Below are 23,610 nucleotides of genomic sequence, written 5' to 3'. Positions count from 1 at the left end.
GGCAAAAGATTGTGTACATTACCATTTCTTTTAATTTTTTATTTTTGAAGTTCTTAGTAAAATACGTAATGACTTTATTTGCCCTGCTCAAGTTACTGACCAAATAATTTTTCTCAGGGAACTACCTCTTCTCCTACACAGATTTAAGCAAGAGAATTTGAAAATCCCTTCCACGCCTTGTATCTTCTTTTCACATCCAAAAGACTGCCTGGTAGAAGAAAACTTAATTTTTCTAAGTCTAATGACAACTCACACCTACTGCCTCCAGAAACCAGGGAGGAGAACCGTTCCAGTACACACGCCATTGTCCATGAGCTCACGGTTACAGAAGGAGCCCAATCCTGCGTTAATTCCGGTCCCATGGGGCCTATTATACTGACTTCAATTATTGTGAAACCTCTTTTTCCAAAATATAACATAGTTTTCCGATGGCGTGCCGACATCACTGAGGTTATACTCGATCTCAATCAAAAGTAGTTAAAATCACTTACTAGCAAGGCGATATTCGAAAATCTTTGAAAGATAACGTTTTGGCCAGTATAGCAGGAGTACCTTGCAACAAGTTGGTCTTTTAATCTTTGAATACTGTGCATGATATGAAACTTAGAGTCAGAAGCTTCTCTTTTGATGTTAGAACTTATGTCCTTTATGCCTATCGAACAGTGCTTAAATTTTTTCACCTGACAGCTAGCTTTAATATCCCTTTATGCTTTTAAGTATTTTAATTATTTAATGCAAAAAAAAAGAAATCTTCTTCGAGATCTGTGCTAACGTTATTGTTCCCACATTTCAGTTTACGAAAGAGGGAGTGACTTGCCAAAAATTATATACTGTGAGGCCAGCTGAGGGTTCTGAGTTTTAAGTCCAAGTCTGTCTTGATTCATAAACTTAAAAGAAATTTGGAGAGCTTCTCATGCAAAACCACATATGCAAAGTATGTCTTCAAGGCATCGCTTTCTGTATACGTGAAGGCGTCACATATTTAAGACGTAGGGTTTTGAACCTGACCTTTTTTTTTTTAAGCAGAGTGGCACGAAGAAGATAAAGCCACTGTCCTTTTTGAGGAACAACAAAGATATGTTCCCCAGAAGCTCTTGCCCTTGTGAGAACGTGAGAATTTTGTGACAGGGGCCTGTTTTCTGTGTCTCAACAGATGAAACTGCTGGCCGAATGCAGCGGCAGTATCGACTCAGTGAAGAGGCTGGAGCACAAGCTGAAGGAGGAAGAAGAGAATTTTCCTGGCTTTGTGAACCTCAACAGCACAGAAACCCAAACAGCTGGTGAGTGAGAAGGGCGCAGTTCAAGACAGAATGAAACGGAAGCTTCCAAAATGCTTTCCTGCTCCCGAGTTGCCCTCTGCGGCCGCTCTCCACCGTTCTGTCCTAAGTACTTTTCTCCATGTTCCAGTGACTCTCCTTTGCAGCAGAGGGAGGCAATCGGCATCGCGATGGTGTTTTTCTTGTTTCATATATTTTACTGCACCGTCTCCAACATCACTAGTCGGGCATCCTGCATGTATGCTCTCCGAGCTCTGTTTATTGTCAGAAGAAACCAGGAATGGGATGTTATCCTCATGCAGGCTACTGCTGAATACTCCGGAAAGCTCTTTACAGTGTTAACCCCTATATAGCTTTATTTATTTATTTATTTTTTACTCCATCATCACTAAAATTACAAATAGGAAAAACATAGCCATGATGTTGTTCTGTACAGCTGACAGCCGGGATGCCCGCTGGAATTACTTGTCTTTCTGTTGCTATTTAAAGTTAGCCAGCAGTGTATGTTTAAAGCATTTCCTAAGCATCAGCTGTGGAGAAACGTGCCTCCCTATCCTATGCATGTCATGTCTCGCCAGGTGTGATTGACCGATGGGAGCTCATACAGGCTCAAGCCCTGAGCAAGGAGCTGAGAATGAAACAGAACCTCCAGAAGTGGCAGCAGTTCAACTCTGACCTCAACAGCATCTGGACCTGGCTGGGGGAGACGGAGGAGGAGCTGGAGCAGCTACAGCGCCTGGAGCTCAGCACTGACATCCCGTCCATCGAGCTGCAAATAAAGAAGCTCAAGGTAGCAGACCTCGCCCTTCCCCAGGCAGCCAGACGGCAAGCCACCACGTGTGGGACGGCTGAGCAGACGAGGCCGCTAGCTCCAGCTGTTCCACTGTGATACAGCGGCAGAGACATTTTCGACAGAATGGAACACAACGTGCTCCCCTTTCCCTCAGCCATCCCCGGTCAGAGTGTTTGTAGAGAAGGTTTAGAAGGGCAGAGAGCTGGGCCCCGTTGGAGCACTAACCACCATGGAAATAATCATGTGCCATTGAATGAACTGGTATATTTAAAAAGTAATCTGTTAAAATTTCACGAACCATCCAGGTACATCCGGGACCTATTTAACCTCTTTTAAGAGAAATAGAGATATTATCACATTCCTACAAGTCCGTATCTACAGCTGGGCAAGAATCCTCTCCAAAACTTTTATCTGTGCGAGTTTGTGGCGAGCTAGTGAAAGCATTTGACATTCTGCAGATTATTGTATTGGCAGTAGCAATTTCCAGTAATGAACGAGATGAAACAGAACTGTGGAATAAGTGTGGTAACACCCCAGACATTTGCCTGTGTTGGGTATGGTACACAAGATAACTTCCTTTTACTCCATCTCTGGATCTTAGAAATCCTCCTTAGCCCAGCTATCCAAATGCATTAATGTGTAGAGACTTTTGTAAACATACTGTGGCTGGAGAGCACGGTTTCTCTTTAATAGCTCTTTTGCTTCTGTCTTTTTGTTAGGAGAACATTAAGACGAGCTCTTCCTCTGAGCGCGAAGCTACAGCCAGGCTCCCCAGGTTTAAGGATTAAGTGTGCTGCTTTTGTGTCTCTCTGGTTTCCCTCGATGCTATTGATTTTGGGCTGATGTTTCGGTGGCTCGCTTTGGTGCTCATAGTGTTTTAAATTTTCAAACAGAGAAATGAGCTTCCCCACAGATGTTCAGACTTCTTATGGAGGAGCTTCTGCACCAGCCCCATCAATTTCAGGAAGAAGCATCAGATGGGAGATGGCAATTTACATTATCTGGACTTTAAAATGCATTTCTCTCTAGAACACTTCCATTACTTCAATTCCTCTTTGGGAAAATATAAGGCAGTGTTGCATTAAAACTAGATTTTTTAAAAAGGCGATTAAGCAAATGTTGGCCGGAGTTTGAGACCTAAATGTACAAGATCAGGGTGGAGAAGTGAGACCCTGACAGTTGGCCTGTGTGACAAGAAAAGTTATCTTCCTCTGGACCCCTTCCCAATAACCCCATCTGTTTTCTGGGGATAAATCCGTGGAATAACCAAGTATCTCTCCACAATATCTCCTGATCTTATACTGTCTCTGTGGCCGAATCTACATTACAGCATATTAAGAATGTATTGAAAAATGAAAAATTAAGACAAGTTGACAACATCACAGAAATGGTGAGAAATTATAAGAAAATATAGCCCAGGTAGATGTGATCTGCAGGATCACTCACCCTGATTTAAACTGGGGATGTTCAAATGGTACCTAGCTATTCAATTATTAATATAGAATCATGGGCTCAAGTTCTTGGAATTTAGTTCTAGATTTTTGGGAAATGTACAAAGTAAAAAGTCAGTTTCCTGTTTTGCGTGTGTGTGTGTCTGTGTGTGTGTGTCTGTGTACAAGAGAGAGAGAGAGCGAGAGAGAGAGAGAGAGAGAAATTAAACTAAATTGGTTAGCTGATGAAATTTCCATTTCATACACTTTACCTTTACAAGAAGGTGGCCTATGACATGCAGTGTGCTCAGCTCGTGGGCTACTACCTGTGCCTATGGAGTCAGAACAGCTGGAGGCCAGGGCCTGGGAAACTGCTTTTCCATCAAGCTTCCCATTTCATTCTTGTGCACAGACCTTTGAGTACCAGTGGTCAAGTGAAATGGGATTCTTATACTAGAAAAAGTGTATTTCCTGCTGTGCAGAACTATTGGAGCCAGGTTTTGTGTTGTTTTGTTTGTTGTGTTGAACTCCCATGCTGCGGGTTGAGTTAATCATACTCCGTAGTTCACTGTGCAGGGTCATAGTTACTTCCTGCAAAATTCTCTTACTTTTGTGTATTTATCTTTTTTTCCTCACTGTTTTTTAATCCTCATTCCTCTAACTCATGGCAACCATTCTGAAATGTTAAATGAATATTCTTTGTTCATATGTATTCATGAGAAAGGTAGATTTGTGCGTGCACATGTATTTTAAATGACATAAATACTATTATGTTGCACATATCATTCTGCTTCTGATTCATTCACTCTACACCATATCTTATTAATACGTATTTATGTTGTGAAGAGTACCTCTCATCCATAGCTTTTAAGTGCAGCATGATTCTCAGTGATACTGTGTCTAACCTAGCTGTCTTGTTAAGGCCAATTTTAATTAACGGATTTTATTATTTGGGCAAAGCATTTCCAAAGGTCTTAGACTATTTTTTGAATGTTTTCACTGTTGTCTTCCTTGTTTGTCCTCCTTCCTCTTTTCAGGAGCTCCAGAAAGCCGTGGACCATCGCAAAGCTATCATCCTCTCCATCAACCTGTGCAGCTCTGAGTTCACCCAGACCGGTGGTGAGGAGAGCCGGGATCTGCAGGATCGCTTGTCCCAGATGAACGCACGCTGGGACAGGGTGTGCTCATTGCTGGAGGACTGGCGGGGGCTGCTCCAGGATGCCCTGATGCAGTGTCAGGTTCGTGGGGACTTTGGGCAGGCCATGTTACAGTGTGAGACATTTCCGGTGTAGCTGAGTCTGGCATTTGATTTATCAAGGTCACTAGAGGGATGCAATTACTCCTCAATATCAATATTTGAGTGAAATAACTTTGTGCCCTAATTTTCATTTTACTGGAGAACTTGTACATGTGGCCATGTACAAGTTCTAGACCCCATCTTCTATCCAGCTAATAAGAGACTATTTCCACAAGTTTATCTCAGCTCCAACATTCCTTCTTCGACTCATTCATTTCATTCATTTATTCATTCATTCATTCATCAACAGGTATTTACTAAGCACATAAGAAGACATTTCTTGAACATCAGAGTGAACATTACAAATATTTATTCATTTATTCATACCACAATTGATAAGTAGACACTGTCTGACAGATACTGCCCTAAGCAGTCAAGATACAGCACAGCCTCTTCTTCTGTTGGGGAAGACACACAATAAGAATGCAATTAAATGGTTATCCAAGATGCTGAGGATAAGAGTAATGGAGAAAAGCCACTTTGGGAGGGTGGTCAGGGAAGGGCTATGGATATTTGAACTAATACTAGAAGGATGATTCTGTGAAGGAGAGAGAGCAAACGGGAAGTCCCAGGTGCAGGAACTTTTCTGTCTTTGAGGGTAAAAAAAAAGGGGGCAAATATGATCAGAAAGTCATCAGAGAGGCAGAAAGTGGGAAGAAGGACTGGGAAGGTGGTCAGGAACCAGGCCATGCAGGGCCTTGTAGGTCCTGGCCAGGAGTTTAGATTTTATATGGGCTCCAAGAGTAATCGCTCCTTGAAATCAGGTTCCCAAGCTGTAGTTTCAGCTCTGCACCCACTCCTAGCACAGTGCCTTCTGCATAGGAGATCTGCAAGAACTATACATTGAATGAATGAATGAATGAATGAATGGATGGATGTATGGATGAATGAAGGGGTTATGGGATTGGATTTAGGCGTTAAGAGATGGGATGATTTGCATACATACAGGAAGGAGTAAAGGAAGCAGAGTTGCTTCCTTCCAAATTATACAATAGCCCTAGAAGTTTCTCTAATATTTTATATTTTGAATCAATTTTCCTTATGCCTAAATTTTCCATATAGTAATCAGTTTGATGCTTTTGGTAAGAATGTGACCTAAGATAATTACAACAGCACCCATGCCTTTCTCAGAGAGACGTCGTGTATAAAATCTTAAAACCAACCTGTCTTTGCCAACGGTAGTAATTGTACGGAATGGAAATTTAAGCTGTGAGGAAAAGAAAAATATATAATTCAAGATGATTTTATGCTCCATATATTTTTTTTGCACTAGGATTTTCATGAAATGAGTCATGGTTTGCTTCTTATGCTGGAGAACATTGACAGAAGGAAAAATGAAATTGTTCCGGTCGATCCTAATCTCGACGCAGAGATACTTCAGGACCATCACAAACAGCTCATGGTAAGACGTGTGAATCCTGGCAGCCACGGCATTCTGAGCAGCAACACATTTCATTGACAAAAAAAAGAACGTAGGTGGTAATATTTTTTTACCTTTTGAGTTAGAGTCTCTAACTTGCTTTTTTTCTTTTTTTTTACTCCTTGTTTCCAATTTTTGTGAAGCAAACATGTACATAGAAGATGGTATCCACTAGCTTTAGAATCTGGTTCTAAAGTCATTGCTCAATTGTAGACATTGTAGATGTGCTTAATCCTAATGAGTTTGTTTTTATTAAAATGGGTCTTTGGTGAATTATACTTATTGTTGATTTAAACTGTATTTGTCACATCTAGGTCCCAAAAATGTATCGGGTGGTTTATAATAACAGGACATTACAACCGTTAAAATAGAGAGCTTTAAGACTTCTGAAGAGGAATTAAGTTTACCAAATTCAACGTTAACCTTCGCACCGGAAAGTTAAGACAAAAAGGGAAATGTGATGAGTTAAATTTTCATTATCAAACAAAAAGAAAACACCTGTTCTCAAGGGGCAGGAAACTCTTTCTAGCAGTATATTCAAAAGGAAGCTTGCAGAATATCTGAGTGGATTCTTATGCAAGGAACTTTGGACAGTGTAGCATACAGTGTACTCAAGTGATTTTACAGAAGATAAAGAAGCATATTTGAGTTCCATTAGGAGAAAAGGATTTGCATTTTGTAGCTTTCTGTATTTTTCAAATGTTGTTTCTTAACATTTAACACTCACTTACCTAACCAACAGAATTGGTAGCTTTTAATTCAATACCGCAAAGATCTTAGAAACAGAGGAAATCTCTGTGGGACTGCATTTTCACTAGACTTTTGACCTCAGACTTTTAAGTTGTGAACGACAAATCATCCATATATCTTTCTAAATATCTTAAACAGATATCAGAGTATACCTAGACATACTTGAAGTTTGCTATATTTATGGTAATGTTTTACTTTTCTGTTTAAAAGAATACCTTCTCATTTGCATAATACTTTATATTTTAAGTACTTTCACATAGATTCACCAATTTGAACCTTCCAATAATACTGTGGACCGGGCATGAGATAGTATCATCATTTTACCAAATGAGAAAACTGAGATCAAAAAGGTTCAGGCACCTTGTAGAATGTGTTCTGTCAGAGGCAGGATTAGAACACAGGCCCCTAACTACCAAATGCCATGGGCTATGCAGCCTTCCTTGCGCGAGCACAGCGTTCTGATCCTCAGGTATAATCGCCCACTCAGTTAAAGTTATGTCACCCTGCACTTTCTCCAGTGATCACATATTCTTAGTAAATCATGTCTTATTATATGCATAGCAAATAAGGCGTGAGCTATTGGAATCCCAACTCAAAGTAGCCTCACTACAAGACATGTCTTGCCAACTGTTGGTGAATGCTGAAGGCACAGACTGTTTAGAAGCCAAAGAAAAAGTCCATGTGATTGGAAATCGGCTCAAACTTCTCTTGAAGGAAGTCGGTCATCACATCAAGGAGCTGGAGAAGTCATTAGACCTGTCAAGCAGTCAGCAGGTAAGCTCTGAACAGACATCAGTGTGTGGCATTTCTTACAAGATACCAAAGAAGCATCATCTTTATCTGTTTTAGAAAGTCGTCGAATATAATACTTATCAGAGCAGAGTGTCTACTCTCAGTTGCCGCTCTTACAAGTCCTGTCTCAAAAAAGCCACTCAAACTTTTTTAATAGGATGTCATTTTTGATTCTATTACACCCAAAAGACCTCCTGTAATTATTACTGGTGACCTTATTACCACCACTATTGTGACATTTTATTTTACCCTATTTCTTTAAGAATTCACATGTTTTTAGTATCAAAGCTATGGTAGATCACAACCAACTGTTACATATGACTTTCATATTTAGAAACTAGAAGGTTGAATTCTCCCGACATAAGCAGCAATTAATCCATAGAAAATGTCCTCTGCTCATCTATTTTATTATTATTATTTTTCTTAAACCTACTGTATCACGGTAGTAGTGTTGGCTTTGAGAAATGCATTTGCAGGTACAGAGATGCTTGGTAAAACTTCATTCAGTTGTGAAATCCCTTTATGAATACATAAGCACTTTGCTCTCCTATAAGAATGCAAAAGAACAGTTTACTCCGAGTAACAGCAGTGCTGGAATCAATATAATTTCTCTGTTGCTCAAAGGCAGGCCCCTTGAGGACCACGTTTTGTTTCTAACTCAGATGAGTTGGCTTCTCTCTGACCTGCAGCTCTAAGGCAGAATCCTTCACCTTTTCCACTTCAACACATTCACATCCACGTCACTAAGAAACAATAAAACTACAAGTGACATAGTAATAAACCTACAGGGGTATTTTCTGAAAAGGGACAAACTTCCAAGCAAGAAATCCAAATACACTAGAAGAGTTAGGTTCCGTTCTTCTTGTAGTTGTCTGATTCTATTTTCCCTAAGGAAAGGTTTGATTTTTTATGGGAGATGGTAGGGGGCGGGGGCGGGGGCGGGGAGGGGAACACGTAGTACTTTACAGAACCATCACGGCTCGGGGACACGGAGTTGCCAAAAGAATCTCTTCTCCATGTAGGATTTGTCTTCCTGGGCTTCTGCTGATGAACTGGACACCTCAGGATCTGTGAGTCCTACATCAGGAAGAAGCAGCCCAAACAGACAGAGAACGGTAACTTTCCACGGTCGTTTTCAGTTGGCCCGTGGGAGGGAACCGTGGGGAGTGGTGGTGTTCGTACCCACCGGGGTCCACAGGCTCTTCCTCCGGACAAAGCAGGGACCCCCATCCAGGAGAGGCTGTCACACTGAAGCGCTGTTTCCTTAGCCCTGCCACGTGCCCTCCCCACCTGCGCTCAGAAACGGAAAAGAGAGGCTCTGTTTTCAAAAGAATCGACATGTGGTGGGGACGCAGGGAGACCAGTTACTTTTCTTGCTCCGGACACCATCTCTAGAATGGTGCTCCCTTGTCCCTTTCGGTGGCTCCTCCCTTCAAACCACCAGCACCATGGTCCACCTAACAAAATGGGCTCCACTTAAAGGGGTGCCTCAGCCAGAGGTGGACAGAACTATGAGCATCTCATGAGGCCATTTGTAAGGTGAGTGGAGGTTCTCAAGCCAAGAAGCTCCTGAGTGGCCCTGAAGGCTTTCCATGACTGTGCTGCCCCCCACCCCCAATGGCAACAACTTAAGACGACTCACCCACAGGCCTGTGGGGTGGGGCCATCTTACCAGCACACAAGACAAATTCGGCCCCTGCCACACTCTACCTTGATTTCTCTGTGTAATTAGAAGCTTGTTTTTTGTTTGTTATTTTTTGTCCGGCTTAATGATTATATTCATTTTTATTATCATTCTGTTTTCCTTAGTTTTTAGAAGTATTGATTTCATTTGTATTTTTTTTGTGTGTGTGATAAACACTTAAGTTCTATGCTGATAAATGTTATGAATGTTATGACCTTTGTTAGGATTGTTTTTTTTTTTTTTTTTTTTACTACATTCACTAGTTTCCTATAGATCCTAGTTTAAGAATGTGAAGGAATACTGGCTTTTTGAGTCAAATTTTAGCCTTTATTTAACTTGAGTATTTAATGTTTTGGGTCTTCGTGACTCTACAAAGAACAATTTCATATTATCATTGTTAATTTATATTTATCAAAAATTTCAGTATTGTTTCAGTGTTCCAGAAGATGAAAAAAATATGATGTGGCATGGTATATCGAACTTTATTTCTATCGTGAGTAAATATACATAGATTCTTCGCTAATATGGAGTCACTTGTGTTTCTACCGTAAAAAGTGGGGAAAATCCACCCACTGGAGAGTGGACTCCTGAACCACAACTTACATGTCTTCACTGACTAATAACACAGCTGTCAATTTATTTTATTTCTTCTACCAAAGAAAAGCCAGTTTCCTTAATTCATGGGTACTGATCAACTTGTTTGATTTGTTTTTCCTTTGCCGCACTTTTAGTTTAATTTTCATCAGTAGCTTGTCTTTATTTGCCTGGACTGAACATTCTTCTTTCTTTACCCCTGTTCATTGCAAACAGCCACGAGGCAAATGTAGTCTCTCACAGCCTGGACCCTCTGTCAGCAGTCCACATAGCAGGTACCTTATTCTCCTGGTTTCCACACTGCTCTAGAACGCCAAGAGGATGATGAAAATGGTCCATGATTGCGGTAGGCCTATCTCGGGTCTGCCTCGGGGTAGTTGAGAAATTACTCATTTCAGTGACCGCCGTTTCCTAATAAATTGGAAGAGACTCTTCAAAGTGCAAAATACAAGTAAACCTCAGAGCTTAAAATATTTGGACCCCTCCAAACTTTTGTTTAACGGTACATAGACCATTTGGTACTTTTGATCAAACGCTATTCTGTGCGCACACAGGATTCGCTGATGGCACAGTCGCTATTTGAGTCATGGCAGACTTTTATCATCCTCTTTACTTCTAGATTTTACAATAAGACAGGTAATCAATCAGTGAATTATTTTACCATTCCCAGAACCCACATATCTGAATAAAATATACTAACATCCCCAGCTTTTTATTTTCTTTTCATGTTTTATCCAGATCGTGGGTTTGGGATTCTCAACATGGCAAGTCCTAATTTGGTATTATTTAAAATTTATAAGCACCTTCTCTCTTCTGCTTGCCCTGAAATTCCTCTTCAGCCAGCACACGCAGTCAGTCACCGCCCTAACACCTGACAAGCTCTTTCACTGTGGAAGGAGAGCGGCCAGCGCCCCTCCCAGGCACATCCACAGAGCCTCCTCCGCCACTGCCACTCTGCGCTGCTCGCCTGGCTTCCGACAGCCCCTCGTTGCTGTAGTTAGCGGTGCTTTGCCTTCGTCGTTGGTGTGCTGTCTGTGCTTCCCCGCCCCTCCACTAATCAGATCCCGTGTCCCCCAGACGACTCTCTAGAAATGAACAGACTGTCCTCGGAGCCAATTTGTCATACCAATCCCAAGCAGCTCACTGTGGAAGTAGTCTGCCCCTCCCAAAGCTTATCACCACCAAAATGGAATCCAGTTCCGGGCAGGAGGGTAGGGGGCGAGGAAGTATAGAACCAATCACAGACTGCCCCTAAGTAATAGTTAGACTTTTCCAGCTATGGGCAAAAGGGACTGGTAGTTTCCTTTGGTCATTCCCACTCAGCTGAAGTAATGGAGAATGTATTTTGATGTGCTTTCTGGTTTTAAACATCCCGTTAGTATGTTTTTTGTTTTTTTGTTTTTTTCTTTCCCTTTGATTTGGTTTGAAGACAATTTTGTGGGTTTTTTTTTTTTTTTGGTCCATAACAAAATATCAGTAATGAAGTATGAATAAAGAAAAACTCAAGGGGCGTTTTGAAGATAAGATGGACTTCTACAGGTGCTCTGATGTTTTCTTGACCCTTATAAGAAAAAACAATTGTACTATAGACAAATCATTGTCTCATATGGTTCATCTCCTCCCCACAAACTACCAATGTCCCGTGAGCTGACATGGGGAATGTCCCCACTATATTCCTTTTAGGATAACCAGAGATCAATTCTTTGGTTGGCATAAATGGTGGTAACGAGAAGAGGGAAAGCTCTTATGTTATTATGTAATGCCAGTAATGACCACCCTCGACTTCCCAAATATTGCATCGATCTGCTCTCTAAACTCTTCCAGACAGCCACTCGTGTTTTCTGCAAAGTCAAAGGCATTGTTTCTTAAGGCAGCATGTGCTTCAACATGTCTCCTAACAGGGCTTTGCGGTTGGGACAGCCACATTCTCACTCTGACGTCCACAAGGCGCCTTTCAGCTCTGCTCTGTCCAGCACTGTTTATTAACATCTTTCTGAGCACACAGGACAATGTTCGCTTTTCTATTTAGAGGGCCTGGAACCCAAACGATCTTTGCCTGAATGGCAGACTTCATCAAACACCTTGGCAGACGGGTTGTGGTTGAACATTCTTGGGCTTCTTGGTTCCTTGGCACCTGTGTTTGGGGTGCACCCAACCCTGACAATGAGATGCAGAGTCTTCTGGGAAAGAATTAACTTCACTCACAACCCAGGCTGTCACGGTGTTCCTTTACATAACTGAGACTTGAGAGGAACTTGCGTTTGATCTTGCACTGGTCCAGCAAATTCGAAAGGTTATGGCAGAAACACAATTTAGAATGTTGACCCCTGTGATCTGCAATGGGAAAATGTTCTTTCTGAAAGAGGAAAGAGGCTGAATTGAAAGAAACTGGGTTTTAGTTTGAAGGGAAGGGTTTGTATATTCTTTTTGTTAAAGTCAGATATTAATAATATCAATTGCTTGCTTACTATGTTTGTTTCAGTTTGATCTCATGGTCATTGTTCTAGGTCTTCTTAAATAACATTCTAAGCCTATATATGAACTGATGCTACTCGATTTGGGACCTAGGCCCATGAAATCAATATAATATGGACCCTGCCATTAAAAAACTTGGACTATGTCAGAATCTAGAGATTCCCTAAATCAATTATAAGAAGCTCCCCAACATTCCTTAAAATTATAACCATTTGAAAAGTATCTATGCATACATCCATAAAACTTCATACTTTTTGAGATTAAATATATTTAAGAAGTAAGCTTTTTGAAGCAAAGTTTATGATGGTCCACCTGGTACGTTTTTTCTACCTTCGACTTAAAATTATCTAACCCGATCATCAATAACTCTTCAAAACTTTACTGTAGATTAGTTGAAGTTGACCAATGGGAAGATTTTACTCTAATTTCCAGCAAGGCAAAGGAATAACAGTCCTGTAGTCTGGAGAGAGTGAATCAATGACTTCATTCCAGAGCTTCGAATTGTGAAATGCAGAATTTCCTAAGGCACCTTTGGTCTCTGGCACCTTCTACACAGAGAACCAAGATGGAATGAGAACTGACTGGCCAAAACATCGAAAGGGAGTGGAGAGAAACACCACCTCGTTTCAAAATGCGTTCGAGGTAGCCACATATGGTCAGGCAAGGGCAGTGAGTTCTTCGCATGTACAGCGCAGCTCCGCCAAACACTATTCGGTTTCTCATGGAATTCGTTTTTCAAGTCTTTTCCTCTAGACTCCGCCCTGAGGATCTGTTTATTCAAAGTACCCATAGACCCTCAGCCTAAAGCAGTCTTGCCTCTAGGACAGGCCAGCCTAGGGCTGAGGACAGCAGTAGGATAAGGCTCCGATGTGTTTCTTTTATAATATTTGAGGTCCGCATGCCCAGTGTTTCTGGAGAACAAGGCAGACACGTTGGAAAATGTACCACATCTTCGAAAGCACTATTGCTAAATCAAGAAGAGCTCCCTGGGAGAAAAAGCTAAATCCGGCCAACCCCTCAGGGCATGAGTCAGCACACCCTTAGTTGAGTAATTCAGATAATAAGAAGCTGCTGACATTTATGCTAAGCATTTAACCCTCACAACATCTCCATGGCTATATCCCCCATTTTACAGACATGGACAGTGGGGATTAGCAGTATGAGATTTGGATTTGAACCCAGGTCCTGCTGAACCTGGGTGGATCCTAGATCATTAACCACTCCACTGTAGCAAAGGGCTGTCGATTTAAACAGTAATTCCAGGGCTTGATACCACAGGCTGCCTGAGGTAGCTTAGGACCAGCCAAGATGTTCATTTTGGAATGAGAGGAAACTGAAATCCCAAACTGATTCTGGAAATGTGTCTTCTGAACCACATATCCAGCAAACAAAGACCATTCACACAAGACTAGGCAACAACGTCATAGACAATCTAGATATTCCCTCCTGATAAATTCCTGTCACTTTCCTGCCAGTGCTAGCTAAAAAGTAACAAAATGAACGGCATGTTTCTTTTTCATTTGTGTTCGAATGATGTATGCAAAGAATCAACCCATTTTATTTTCCTTCATTTCGTAAGATTTTTGAGATGAGTCGTACTCTCTGTGCACACAATTCGGGCTGCTTACATCTCAGTCAAACTTGGTTTTGTGTGGTGTATTATCATGTTCTGCTCCCTCCCCTACCTTCCCCCTTTTCCCACAACAATATGTATTTTGGAAAAGAGATGAAACAACTCCTGGGGCAGTTATTTACCCAGAAATTTGAATGAGTAAGGGGAGTGAGAAAAGTAATGAAATTAACATTTACTTATGAGAATAAGCACATTTTCGTTAGGCATATCTCTATTGATTGAAATATCTCTATTGATTAAATTCCTTGAATACGTTCATACGTTTAATTTTTCCTTCATAAAAAAAAAAATCTCAATTGGCATCTATTTATATAATGAAGCCATCGGCATGAGATGAGTGACTAGTCAGTTATCTTTGTTCTTTTCCTTGTCCAATTTCCCAAGACTTGAAACCGAGGTGATTTTAGGTCAATAGATAAATATTGACCTAAATAATGGTGCCCTGGTATCATTAACCTGTTGGCATTAGAAGCTCTAAAACTTCAGGCATGTTGTGTCCCTGGTTTCTTATCCCGTGGGGTCGGCATTTTTCTCGGTAGATAAACTGGGAGTTTCCAAGAGCAGTCACCTGCGTGGCAGCTCCCTGAACACTTCGTGTTCTGTTTGTCCCTATTTCGGCCCATTATTTCTCCTCAGGTAGGCATTCTTCGATTTTAGAAGGCATGTGCTAATTAAATTTTAATAAAGAATGCTCTGATGCTGTTAAATGTGCCATGTCCTTCAACAGACTCTCTAACGTATGAGCCTGTATTCCAAAGATGATGACTTTTCCTGTTGTCCTCATAAGTAGACTAGCCAATGGGTACCCTTTATTTTAATCTTGATCTTTGGCTTAATTGCTCTAAGAAGATAATAATTGACAAGCAGGGCTATTCAGTGCTGTCAGTCAGATTGGATTATCAATTATATGCATAAATCTACCCATCACTAATATCCTTTAATGTTTCCCAGAGAAAAGAAGTCAGAGTAGAGAGGAAATGTGGAGCTGTTTCTTCTGTTACCCAGTGACAGGTGGCGAGTGTTGTTTGCCAGGGCATATTGTAAGGGAAAGAGAAAAAGATCTTGAAGAAAAATTCCATCCAGGATTCTTGGGCAGCTAGCTGATCTTTTTTGAGACACTTTAAGACAAATCATTGAATTCATAAACTGTCAAAGCCAAAATGGTTTTGAGATATTAGTGCACGCTTCCTCTTTGTCAATGAGAAACCCGAAGGCCAGACCAGAGAGACTAGATCACTGGCCCAAGATTGTGCAGCTGTCTCAAAACAAAATGCCCTGTTGTCCATGTACTGTACTTGATGATTTGTGTAACATCGTGAGGCCTTGAGATTAGAGGCATTTATTTTTGATGTGAGGAAGCCACTCACTTCTAAATTTTTTAGTATACAAATATTGTCTTTTCTTCTACATGTGAGAAACCTGTGACATAATATGACCCAGGTAATCTTCATTGATGTCACCAAACAAACAAACAAACGTTGCCAGAGAGTATAGTTGGCAGGCACTTTGGAACCAAGTGCCCACTAGATCTCTTCCTATAATTGTGGGATTTGAGGCAAGTCATTTACCCTCTCTATAGATTCCAAATTCTGGGAGTCAAAATCTCAGGGTTAAAATCTTAATTCTACCACTTGCAAGCTGTATAACCTTGAGCTTGTTGCTTCACTTCTCTGAGCCTTGTTTTCATCATTTACAGAAGGAAGATAACAAGCACACTGAAGATAGTGTGGGGCTTGCATGAGAGAACCCCAGATACTAACTAGGCTTAGTGTGTCACCTAGTAATTAGAAGAACAAATGTTAACTTATCTACAAAATTAGGAGAAAGGTTAAATACTCTTTAAGGCTTTCTCTCAACTTCAATAATTCATAAATAGATAACTCAAGGAGTTCCTATTTTACTCTTCCTTCCATTAATAGGTATGTGGCATACTTCTTTTATGTTCTGCTGTATTTCACAAAATAGACAACTTTTTCTATTCAGCTCATTAGGAGTAATTCATTGGTCTTAGCATGAGGGCAGTTAATCAGTTTGACCACTAGATGGAGATTGAACTCTTGTGACCTCTCAGTTGGTGGACTATTCACACTAATTACTAGAAGACATGAAATGTATAAAACATGAACCTTACAAGTTGGAAGACCATCTAGTCTAATCAGAAAGGGTTGAGGAAGAGGTTGGCACTTACAGGTAAAGTGAGTTGTTGAAGGTTACACAGCCATTAGTTGTAGTCTTCAGAAAAGAAACATAGTCCCAATTTAGGCCAGTGATTTGTTTTTTCATTACACTTCAAAAACTGTGTTAAAAACACAGTGTGTGTGGTACATGGATGCTTGAGGTTTCCAGAGGACCAGTCTGTTTGTCTCCCATATTTCTTTGATGGTTCAATAAGAGAGTTTTGAATAGTTGAGCTAAAAACTTAGCGTTTTCTTATGAGAAAAACATACAGTAACCAATTCAGTTTTCACACCTTCATATTTATCTAATGACCTCACATTCAACATCCTTATGCCTAGTGATAATACTACATATAGGGAATTTGTACGAGGTGTGAGGAAATGTGTCTCATTGGTACACCTATTCTTTTGGCTCCTGAGATTTTTGTGTGTGCACGTGTGTGTGTACAAAACACCTCTTGTAAATAACATTTCTTCATCATTTCCACTAGTAACCAAACAGAACATTAAAGGATGCTCACAAATAGAAAACGGCAGCACCCCACCTAGAACCTACTTCTCTATTCAATATCTCACAAGTAGTCTTATGAAATCTGAAATTCATGCTTAATCTCTAATGCACAATTTAGTAAACAGGAAGATAAACATAGATAGGAAAACTTGGAACTTTGAGTAGAAGGAGCCTACAAGATGGCAGTCTGTCCTCCTCATAAAAATTATGTCCATTCCCCAAAGTCACAGCACTAATGGAAGATAGGATCAGCCTAGAAACCATGTCATTCAACACCGGTGTTCTGTACACTGACCCCACTGCCTGCCTTCTTCATACGGCTTCGGAACCCACTAACGTGAGGGAGGGCCAGGTGCTGACCCAGTGCAAGATGAAACCAGGATGTACTCTAAGGTCAATTAAGGTTTATGGGTCTGTGCAAAAGGACTGGAGCTGTCCTTATCCTTGCCGCATGGATCGTGGCACATCCAGGATGACTCGATTGGATACTTCATATGATTCTGACAGCAACTATTTTGACCTAACGGTATTCCTGGTAGTCTTAAACCAAAAACGTACTTCATCAAATGGTCACGTCTTAATCATCCTTGACCTACTTAATTCATGCTGGCAGAATGTGTATAGAGCAATTATCTTTGTTGGCGAAAAATATTTTACTAAATGAAAGGGTAGAATTTGGACCCAATTGGTTACCTTTAGTTGACCGACTAAATGTTAATTTTTTTTTATCAGAACGGTTTCTAAACAATTCTTCATTTGGTGGTGGGGAGAGGACCTGGGCCCACTGTGGAGGGCTGGCAGCTAATCACCAGGTCTGGTTGTGTTTGGCATGGGCCTCTAGCTTCCAGGAAGGTGAGGGGGTAAGAGCAGCATCCTCCAACATTCGAGATATCTGAGTCATGTCCATTGTTCTCTCAGGTCCATAAAAGGTGGCTCCGATTCCTCCCTTTCTGAGCCTCAGCCCACTCAGTCCAGCCGAGGTTTCCTGTTCAGAGTGTTCCGGGCGGCTCTTCCCCTCCAGCTTCTCCTGCTGCTCCTCATCGGGCTTGCCTGCCTTGTACCAATGTCGGAGGAAGACTACAGCTGTGCCCTCTCCAACAATTTCGCCCGGTCATTCCACCCCATGCTCAGATACACAAATGGCCCTCCTCCCCTCTGAACCAAGCGGATGCTACCTGCAGCAGTGCTGGCAGCGTAAAGGAGGGTTTGGCCAAAAGCAATCCCAAACTAGCAGAAAAGAGGACCTGCATCTTGGCCAGCGCCCTCGGCGTGGCAGCTTTAGCTCTCCAGATCCCGTGTGTGTGTTGTGGTTTCAGAGATGGGTGATAAACAATGACAGGAGGAGAGCAAACAGAAGACACAACGTTTGGGAGAAATATTGTTTGAAACACTGAGCCGCAGCACTAAAGAGATGAAGGAACTCCGATGTTCCCCGGACGGGGGAATTCTGGGCCTCTGGCCCGTCCTGCGCACGCCCAGGGACTGCAGCACACCGTCTGGGCAGCGTTCCCACGGTGCCGCCCCATCCATTCATAAATGACACTCCCGGGCGCCATGCTAGTGTCGAACAATCTCCCAGCCAACCAGCGCTGAAGAGATTTTAGAACCGTGTAACATACAGTTTTTAAGAGCTATATAACGGCTTCCTTTTTACCTGGTTTTCCTTTTGGGCATGATGTTTTAACTTTTGCTTTAGAAGCATAAGCTGTAAATCTAAAAGGCACTTTTTAAAAAAGTATAACGAAAAACTGGATGTAATAAATAAGATCACAGAAGGCTTTATGTGAAAAAAAAGTTGAATGTTATAGTAAAAAAAAAAGATATTTATGTATGTACAGTTTGCTAAAGCCAAGTTTTGTTTGTATGGATTTCTTTGCATTTATTATAGATACTATAAAATATTTCGTCTGTGCTTTTTTTTTCCCTCCGCTGAAGAAATGACTGTATTAAGTCATTTCTATTAAGCCGTTTCTATTTCTAGTCATCTCTATTAAGCAGGTACTTATCAGAATGCAACCTACATTATCTCTTTTGCGGAATGAATGAAGTCAAAACATAAGTATATGTTAAAGAAAGAGGGCGATCAGAAGTAGTGCACATTTAGAATTCTAGAGAATTCTGGATGATTTCTCTCTTTCTCTCCCCCTTCCACAGCCAACTATATCTCCTCGATTCTCATTTTCCAGCATCTTTCATACTTTTTTCTTTCCCGTTCCCTCTGCATGACTAGAACATCCTATGATCTCCTGGCTGAGACCCCTCCTCCACTTCATCCCAAGGGTGCACAACAGTCGTATGAATTTTCTTAAAGCAATCTCTTGTTCAGCTCCCATCTTTGCTCCAAAACCTTCTATTGTTTTCCATAGTCTTCCAGAAGAAACACAACTTTAAACTATCGTTCACATCTGCATATGATAAGATATGATCTTGCCCCTCACATCTTGCCAGCTAGTGGCCCTCATAGAATTGTTTGGCGCACATGGCATTTTAATCCATTATTTAATAATTGGAAGGGGGAGGATTTACGTAAAACCCAGGTTTCAGGCTCCTCTTGAAAATGTAAAGCTCTGGTGTCCTGGGCACATGGTCCTGACTGACAGAGTGTGACGTGGCTGCTGTTCCTTGAACTGGAGGAAGAGACAGCTTTTACATCTGCGCTCAGGACCTAATAACCTCTCTCACCACCTGTGCCAGCCTGACTCCTGTAGGTCTTTAAGTTACAAGTCCTGCTCCAAATCGAGGATTTAAACCAAATGGGTGTTCGCAGTAACTGGAAAATGCCTTCCATAGTTTCCATGGTGCCGCAGCCTGGGCACCTTCTCAGCTAGGGGTCCTGAGGCTTTCCAACCCCTGGGCTCACTGGGGACCTTCTGATTTAATCTCTGGGGGGTATGACCTGGGAGCCTGCACTGGAAACAGACGTCTGAAGTGATTTTAGATCTGCTAACTGTTGAAAGGCTCCACTGTGTACCTTCTTAGCTCCATCTTTTCGTTCTTACCACTCCTCTCCTCCCTCACAAGACTCAGCTCCCGAGCTGCCTCCTCTCCGAAGACTTCCCTGATTGCTGTTGAGCTGTATTTAAGCCTTCCTCCAGGGGACTCGCCTCACGTGGCATTGCCATCAGAGTCGTTTTGCTTTACACCGTCGGGTTATTCCTCTCCCATTTCCCCCGGGATCCCACTCAAGGAACAGATCGCAGTTCTGTTCTTTTCTAAAGAACACAAACCCGTAAATAACATGTTTCTTATTATCGTGCTCCTGGAAAGGCCGCTCCTGGAGCAGTGGTAGAGATGGGAGTTGAAGGGGGCGGCCTGCGCCCTCATCCGAGATGGGTCGGGGTCCGCCCTCGGGCCTCGCTCTTCCCTCGCTTCCCTCTCGCCCCTGCTCCAAATACCCGGAAGACACGGTCTTGCTTCCAGAGCAATGCAGCCCTTTGAGAGACACACACGTGTTGCCAGTGTTAGGGAAATCACGTGATGACACATTAGTCACAGAAAATGTTGGCGCAAAGAGACTTTAGAACCATTTCTTCTCCACACTGCCATGAACTGAGTTACTAGGTAGCTCCCATCACTGAAGAATCAGATGTTAAATGTGACTGAGAAAAACATTGGTTTGGCTCAAGGAAAATCATAGCATAGAATCCCATTTGTGCCTTTCTTAAAAAAAAAAAAAAAAAAAAAAACACCCAACAATATGTATGATATACATTTCTATTAAGTTTTTGAAGACGTAAAAAAGTCCTCAGTGAGTGTAAGCATTGAAGCCATGAGATTTCTTTCCCCAGATAGTATGACCAGTCTGGCAAGGACCCGGAGAGCCACAGATGAAACTAGGATTTCTGCCCAACGATCTCACAATCTCATATGCCTAGTGAGGGAGGGGACACAGGGTCGTATCAGGAGCATCCTCACCTGTACCAGCAGCTCCCCTGGCAAGAGAGATGGAGACAGAGACAGAGAAAGAAAGAAAGATTATGTTCAACAAAAGCCTCGTGGATGAGATGGTGGATCTGAAAGAATCTTAAAGGGCTGGAAGGGCACTGATGACTGTTCCAGAGGCTCTCGTTTCTGGAGCAGGGACTGTCCGGAGCCCTGCTGCCGCCTGAAGTTAGACACTGATGCCTCAAGAGAGTGGTGAGTGAGGAAGGGCATGCCAAAAAGATCATCAGCTGACCGGAAAGGATAGGATGAATAAGGGTTTCGGTAACGAGATTTGCACAGGCAAACAGAATATGTTAGAAAAGCTGAGGAAGAACAAATCCATAAAGCTAAGATAGAGAGATAAAGGGTTAGAAACTAAAAGTAATGGATAAGAAATCCAAGGAGGAGTAAAAGATTTGGGGGAAAATTATACTCGAGGAGCAAAAAAGTTGTTGCCCCCTAGAAAGTGGGGTCCCTTATTTCTGTAATAAGTGGGAAGACACACCTTCAAAAGGCTCAGAGTGGAGGAGACTTGGCAAGCCTAGGATTGAGATTTACTGTGAAAGGGCAGGTTGGAGTAGACTGATTTACAACGTATGCCCCGGGGCCAATTATTAAGAAATTAAAGCTACAAAACTTTATTAACAAGCCATATAAAAAGTATTAAAGCAAAGAAAGGTGGAGCAAGCTGATTTACGAAAGCTGATTATGGTTAGAACAGCATGGTCTCTAGGAGCTGCTCTAGGTGGGCCTGAGGGCAGCCCCCCTTCCCCTCTGCCCGCGATCCCCATCACCATCCTCCCCCCAACCCTCCCCACCCCCTCAACCCTACCGTGGGGACCTGTGTGGAAATGAAATGTTCTCAGGTCATATGCTGAACGGCTCCGAGTGCCTGGGCAGAAGGGAGGGCAGCACCCGCTTACATCACAAGCATTTACTGAACCCTCACTCTGGGGAAGGAATTGCTCTGAACTCCAGGAGTCAGGTCTCAGCTAGGACCTCATCGCTCCTTGTCTAATTTCCCATTAAAAACATTCCTCCCTGGGCCTTTGACATACAGAAGAATCTGTATTTTCCTCTACTACTGATGTCCTGAAACTTGGGGTGAAGGCAGATAGGGAGACTAGAGAGGAACCAAATAGAAGCAATTTCTAATTTAAGGGAGGAAAAGGAAATTGAGTCTGTTAGCTCCGTCTTAATTTTCTGTCAGCAAATTTCCTCTCTCTTGTTTGTCACCTCGTTGACGTTATCGTGGGATGTGTTTTTGAAGAGCCTGGCTGACAGTCTGCGGAAATGGAGGCAGGCGGAGTGATTTACAAGCACAGAGCAATTTTCAACTTAGTCACACACAGCACCAGGACGTTAATGCGGATGATGAGAGGAAGCGTTTTACCAAGAGTGGTCATTTCAGTTTTAGGTGTTCTAAGACACTGTGGTCGCTGTGGCTGATTGTAATACCTAAGGCAACCCAGAGACAGTCCAACAAAAGGAATGACTTTCACTTTCCAGTTCCTGGCATCTCGCTAACTTATACCCTTCGAGTTTTAAAATACTCACAAGGAATTCACTTAGGAACACCACGGAGGGGCCTAGATTTGGGGAAGACCCCTCATTCAGATAAAGAAGTGAAAGAACTGGGTAAATTGGGGACATTTCCTGCAAACTCTGCTAAGCAGCTGTCTCTGGAAAGGCAGCTGAGACTTCGCAAACAAAGGGAGGATCCTGTTTTCATTAGGGCAGAAGGCGGGAAACAGCTGAATGCATTTGAACTCTGTGGTCAGGAAGGAGCACCTTGGAAGGCTAAGGAAATTGGAAAGTTGTAACACGTGCTGAACGATGAGGACCATTTTATCTGGGGAGCTGAGAAAGCCAGTTGGGACTTGGTTGTAATCTTTCTGAAATATGAAGGAAACAGTAAAATGAATCTGCCTTGCCAACTTTTTTAACCTGTTACCTAGTAGAGGAATAGGAACATAACCGAATTTGGAAACCCCAATTATATCAAGAGAAGAAAGTCCTTTTTGTAAGCTATGTCGCAGATGACAGCATTTGATGCCATAGGTGGTCGAGAGAAAAAAAAAAAAATCCAGGATCTCTCGGCTGAAAGAGAATATCAGGGCCTCCGAGATGTGCATTCCGGGCCCAGCCCGAGTCCTCCAGACACCTTCTCGAGGCAGTCACTGGGCTCAGAGCGTGAAGCCGCCAACATTGAGGACAATTCCAGGCAGTTCCCCTCAGCCTCAAACCACTCAGCACAGCTCACCTCCTGCCCGCCCCCCACCCGGCTTACCTCCCTGTGGAATTTACAGGTCAACCAGAAAGCGTAGGGACGTGTTCCACTCCAAGGCAGTCTGCTGGGCCGGCGGTGGTCCAGACGTGGTCCAGATCAGCAGCATCAGTGTCACCTGGCGGCTCGTTAGGAATGTACCACTTTTAGCTCTAGGGCTGGGCTCCCAGGCTACCACCTGTCCTGGATTTCCCCAGGAAAACCTTTAACTCTCCTTTCCCCTCCAGGACCCTTTAACCCTCCCTAGCAGGGCATAATGGCAAGTGATGTAAGCGGTTAGCTCAGCCTCCCCACCAGCTTGTAACGTCAGCTTCATTGAATAATAGGTTTCCCTAGAAATCTGGATTTTCATTCCGGACTCTATCCTGTGCTGTCGATTTATCTTTCCATTGCTGTTTCTTCATAACAGTATGTAATATAACTGATTATAGTAAAAATGCATATGTGTATATTAAATAAATATAATAAAACACATAATAATAAATAATATAAATATAGAAAATAAATATGTATTATGACTATCAACATACGAGCATAGCATTTTTATTACTTTGTTATAAATTTTA

The 23,610-nt window shown here is 42.2% G+C and overlaps 1 protein-coding gene across 20 annotated transcripts in view; it reads left to right on the top strand.

The window, feature by feature from the left end:
• The window catches only part of SYNE1 (spectrin repeat containing nuclear envelope protein 1), a 387,933-nt gene extending 369,199 nt beyond the window's left edge, over nucleotides 1–18,734 (top strand). For 18 of the 20 annotated variants that reach the window (XM_036222821.1, XM_036222818.1, XM_036222811.1 and 15 more), the window contains 8 exons: nucleotides 1,154–1,280; nucleotides 1,856–2,067; nucleotides 4,538–4,738; nucleotides 6,071–6,199; nucleotides 7,529–7,741; nucleotides 8,782–8,874; nucleotides 10,254–10,312; nucleotides 17,752–18,734. In XM_036222821.1, coding sequence (XP_036078714.1) covers nucleotides 1,154–1,280; nucleotides 1,856–2,067; nucleotides 4,538–4,738; nucleotides 6,071–6,199; nucleotides 7,529–7,741; nucleotides 8,782–8,874; nucleotides 10,254–10,312; nucleotides 17,752–17,992 — 1,275 coding nt within the window. In that variant the 3' untranslated portion in view covers nucleotides 17,993–18,734. The remainder of the gene's footprint in view (nucleotides 1–1,153; nucleotides 1,281–1,855; nucleotides 2,068–4,537; nucleotides 4,739–6,070; nucleotides 6,200–7,528; nucleotides 7,742–8,781; nucleotides 8,875–10,253; nucleotides 10,313–17,751) is intronic. The other 2 variants (XM_036222824.1, XM_036222827.1) reach the window with 1 other exon arrangement.
• Nucleotides 18,735–23,610: the final 4,876 nt, after the last annotated feature.

The sequence above is a fragment of the Rousettus aegyptiacus genome, unplaced genomic scaffold (assembly GCF_014176215.1).
Source record: "Rousettus aegyptiacus isolate mRouAeg1 unplaced genomic scaffold, mRouAeg1.p scaffold_m13_p_1, whole genome shotgun sequence".
Lineage (NCBI taxonomy): Eukaryota > Metazoa > Chordata > Mammalia > Chiroptera > Pteropodidae > Rousettus > Rousettus aegyptiacus.
The sequence above is the reverse complement of the archived record's forward strand: the minus strand, read 5'-3'. Positions and strand labels throughout refer to the sequence as shown.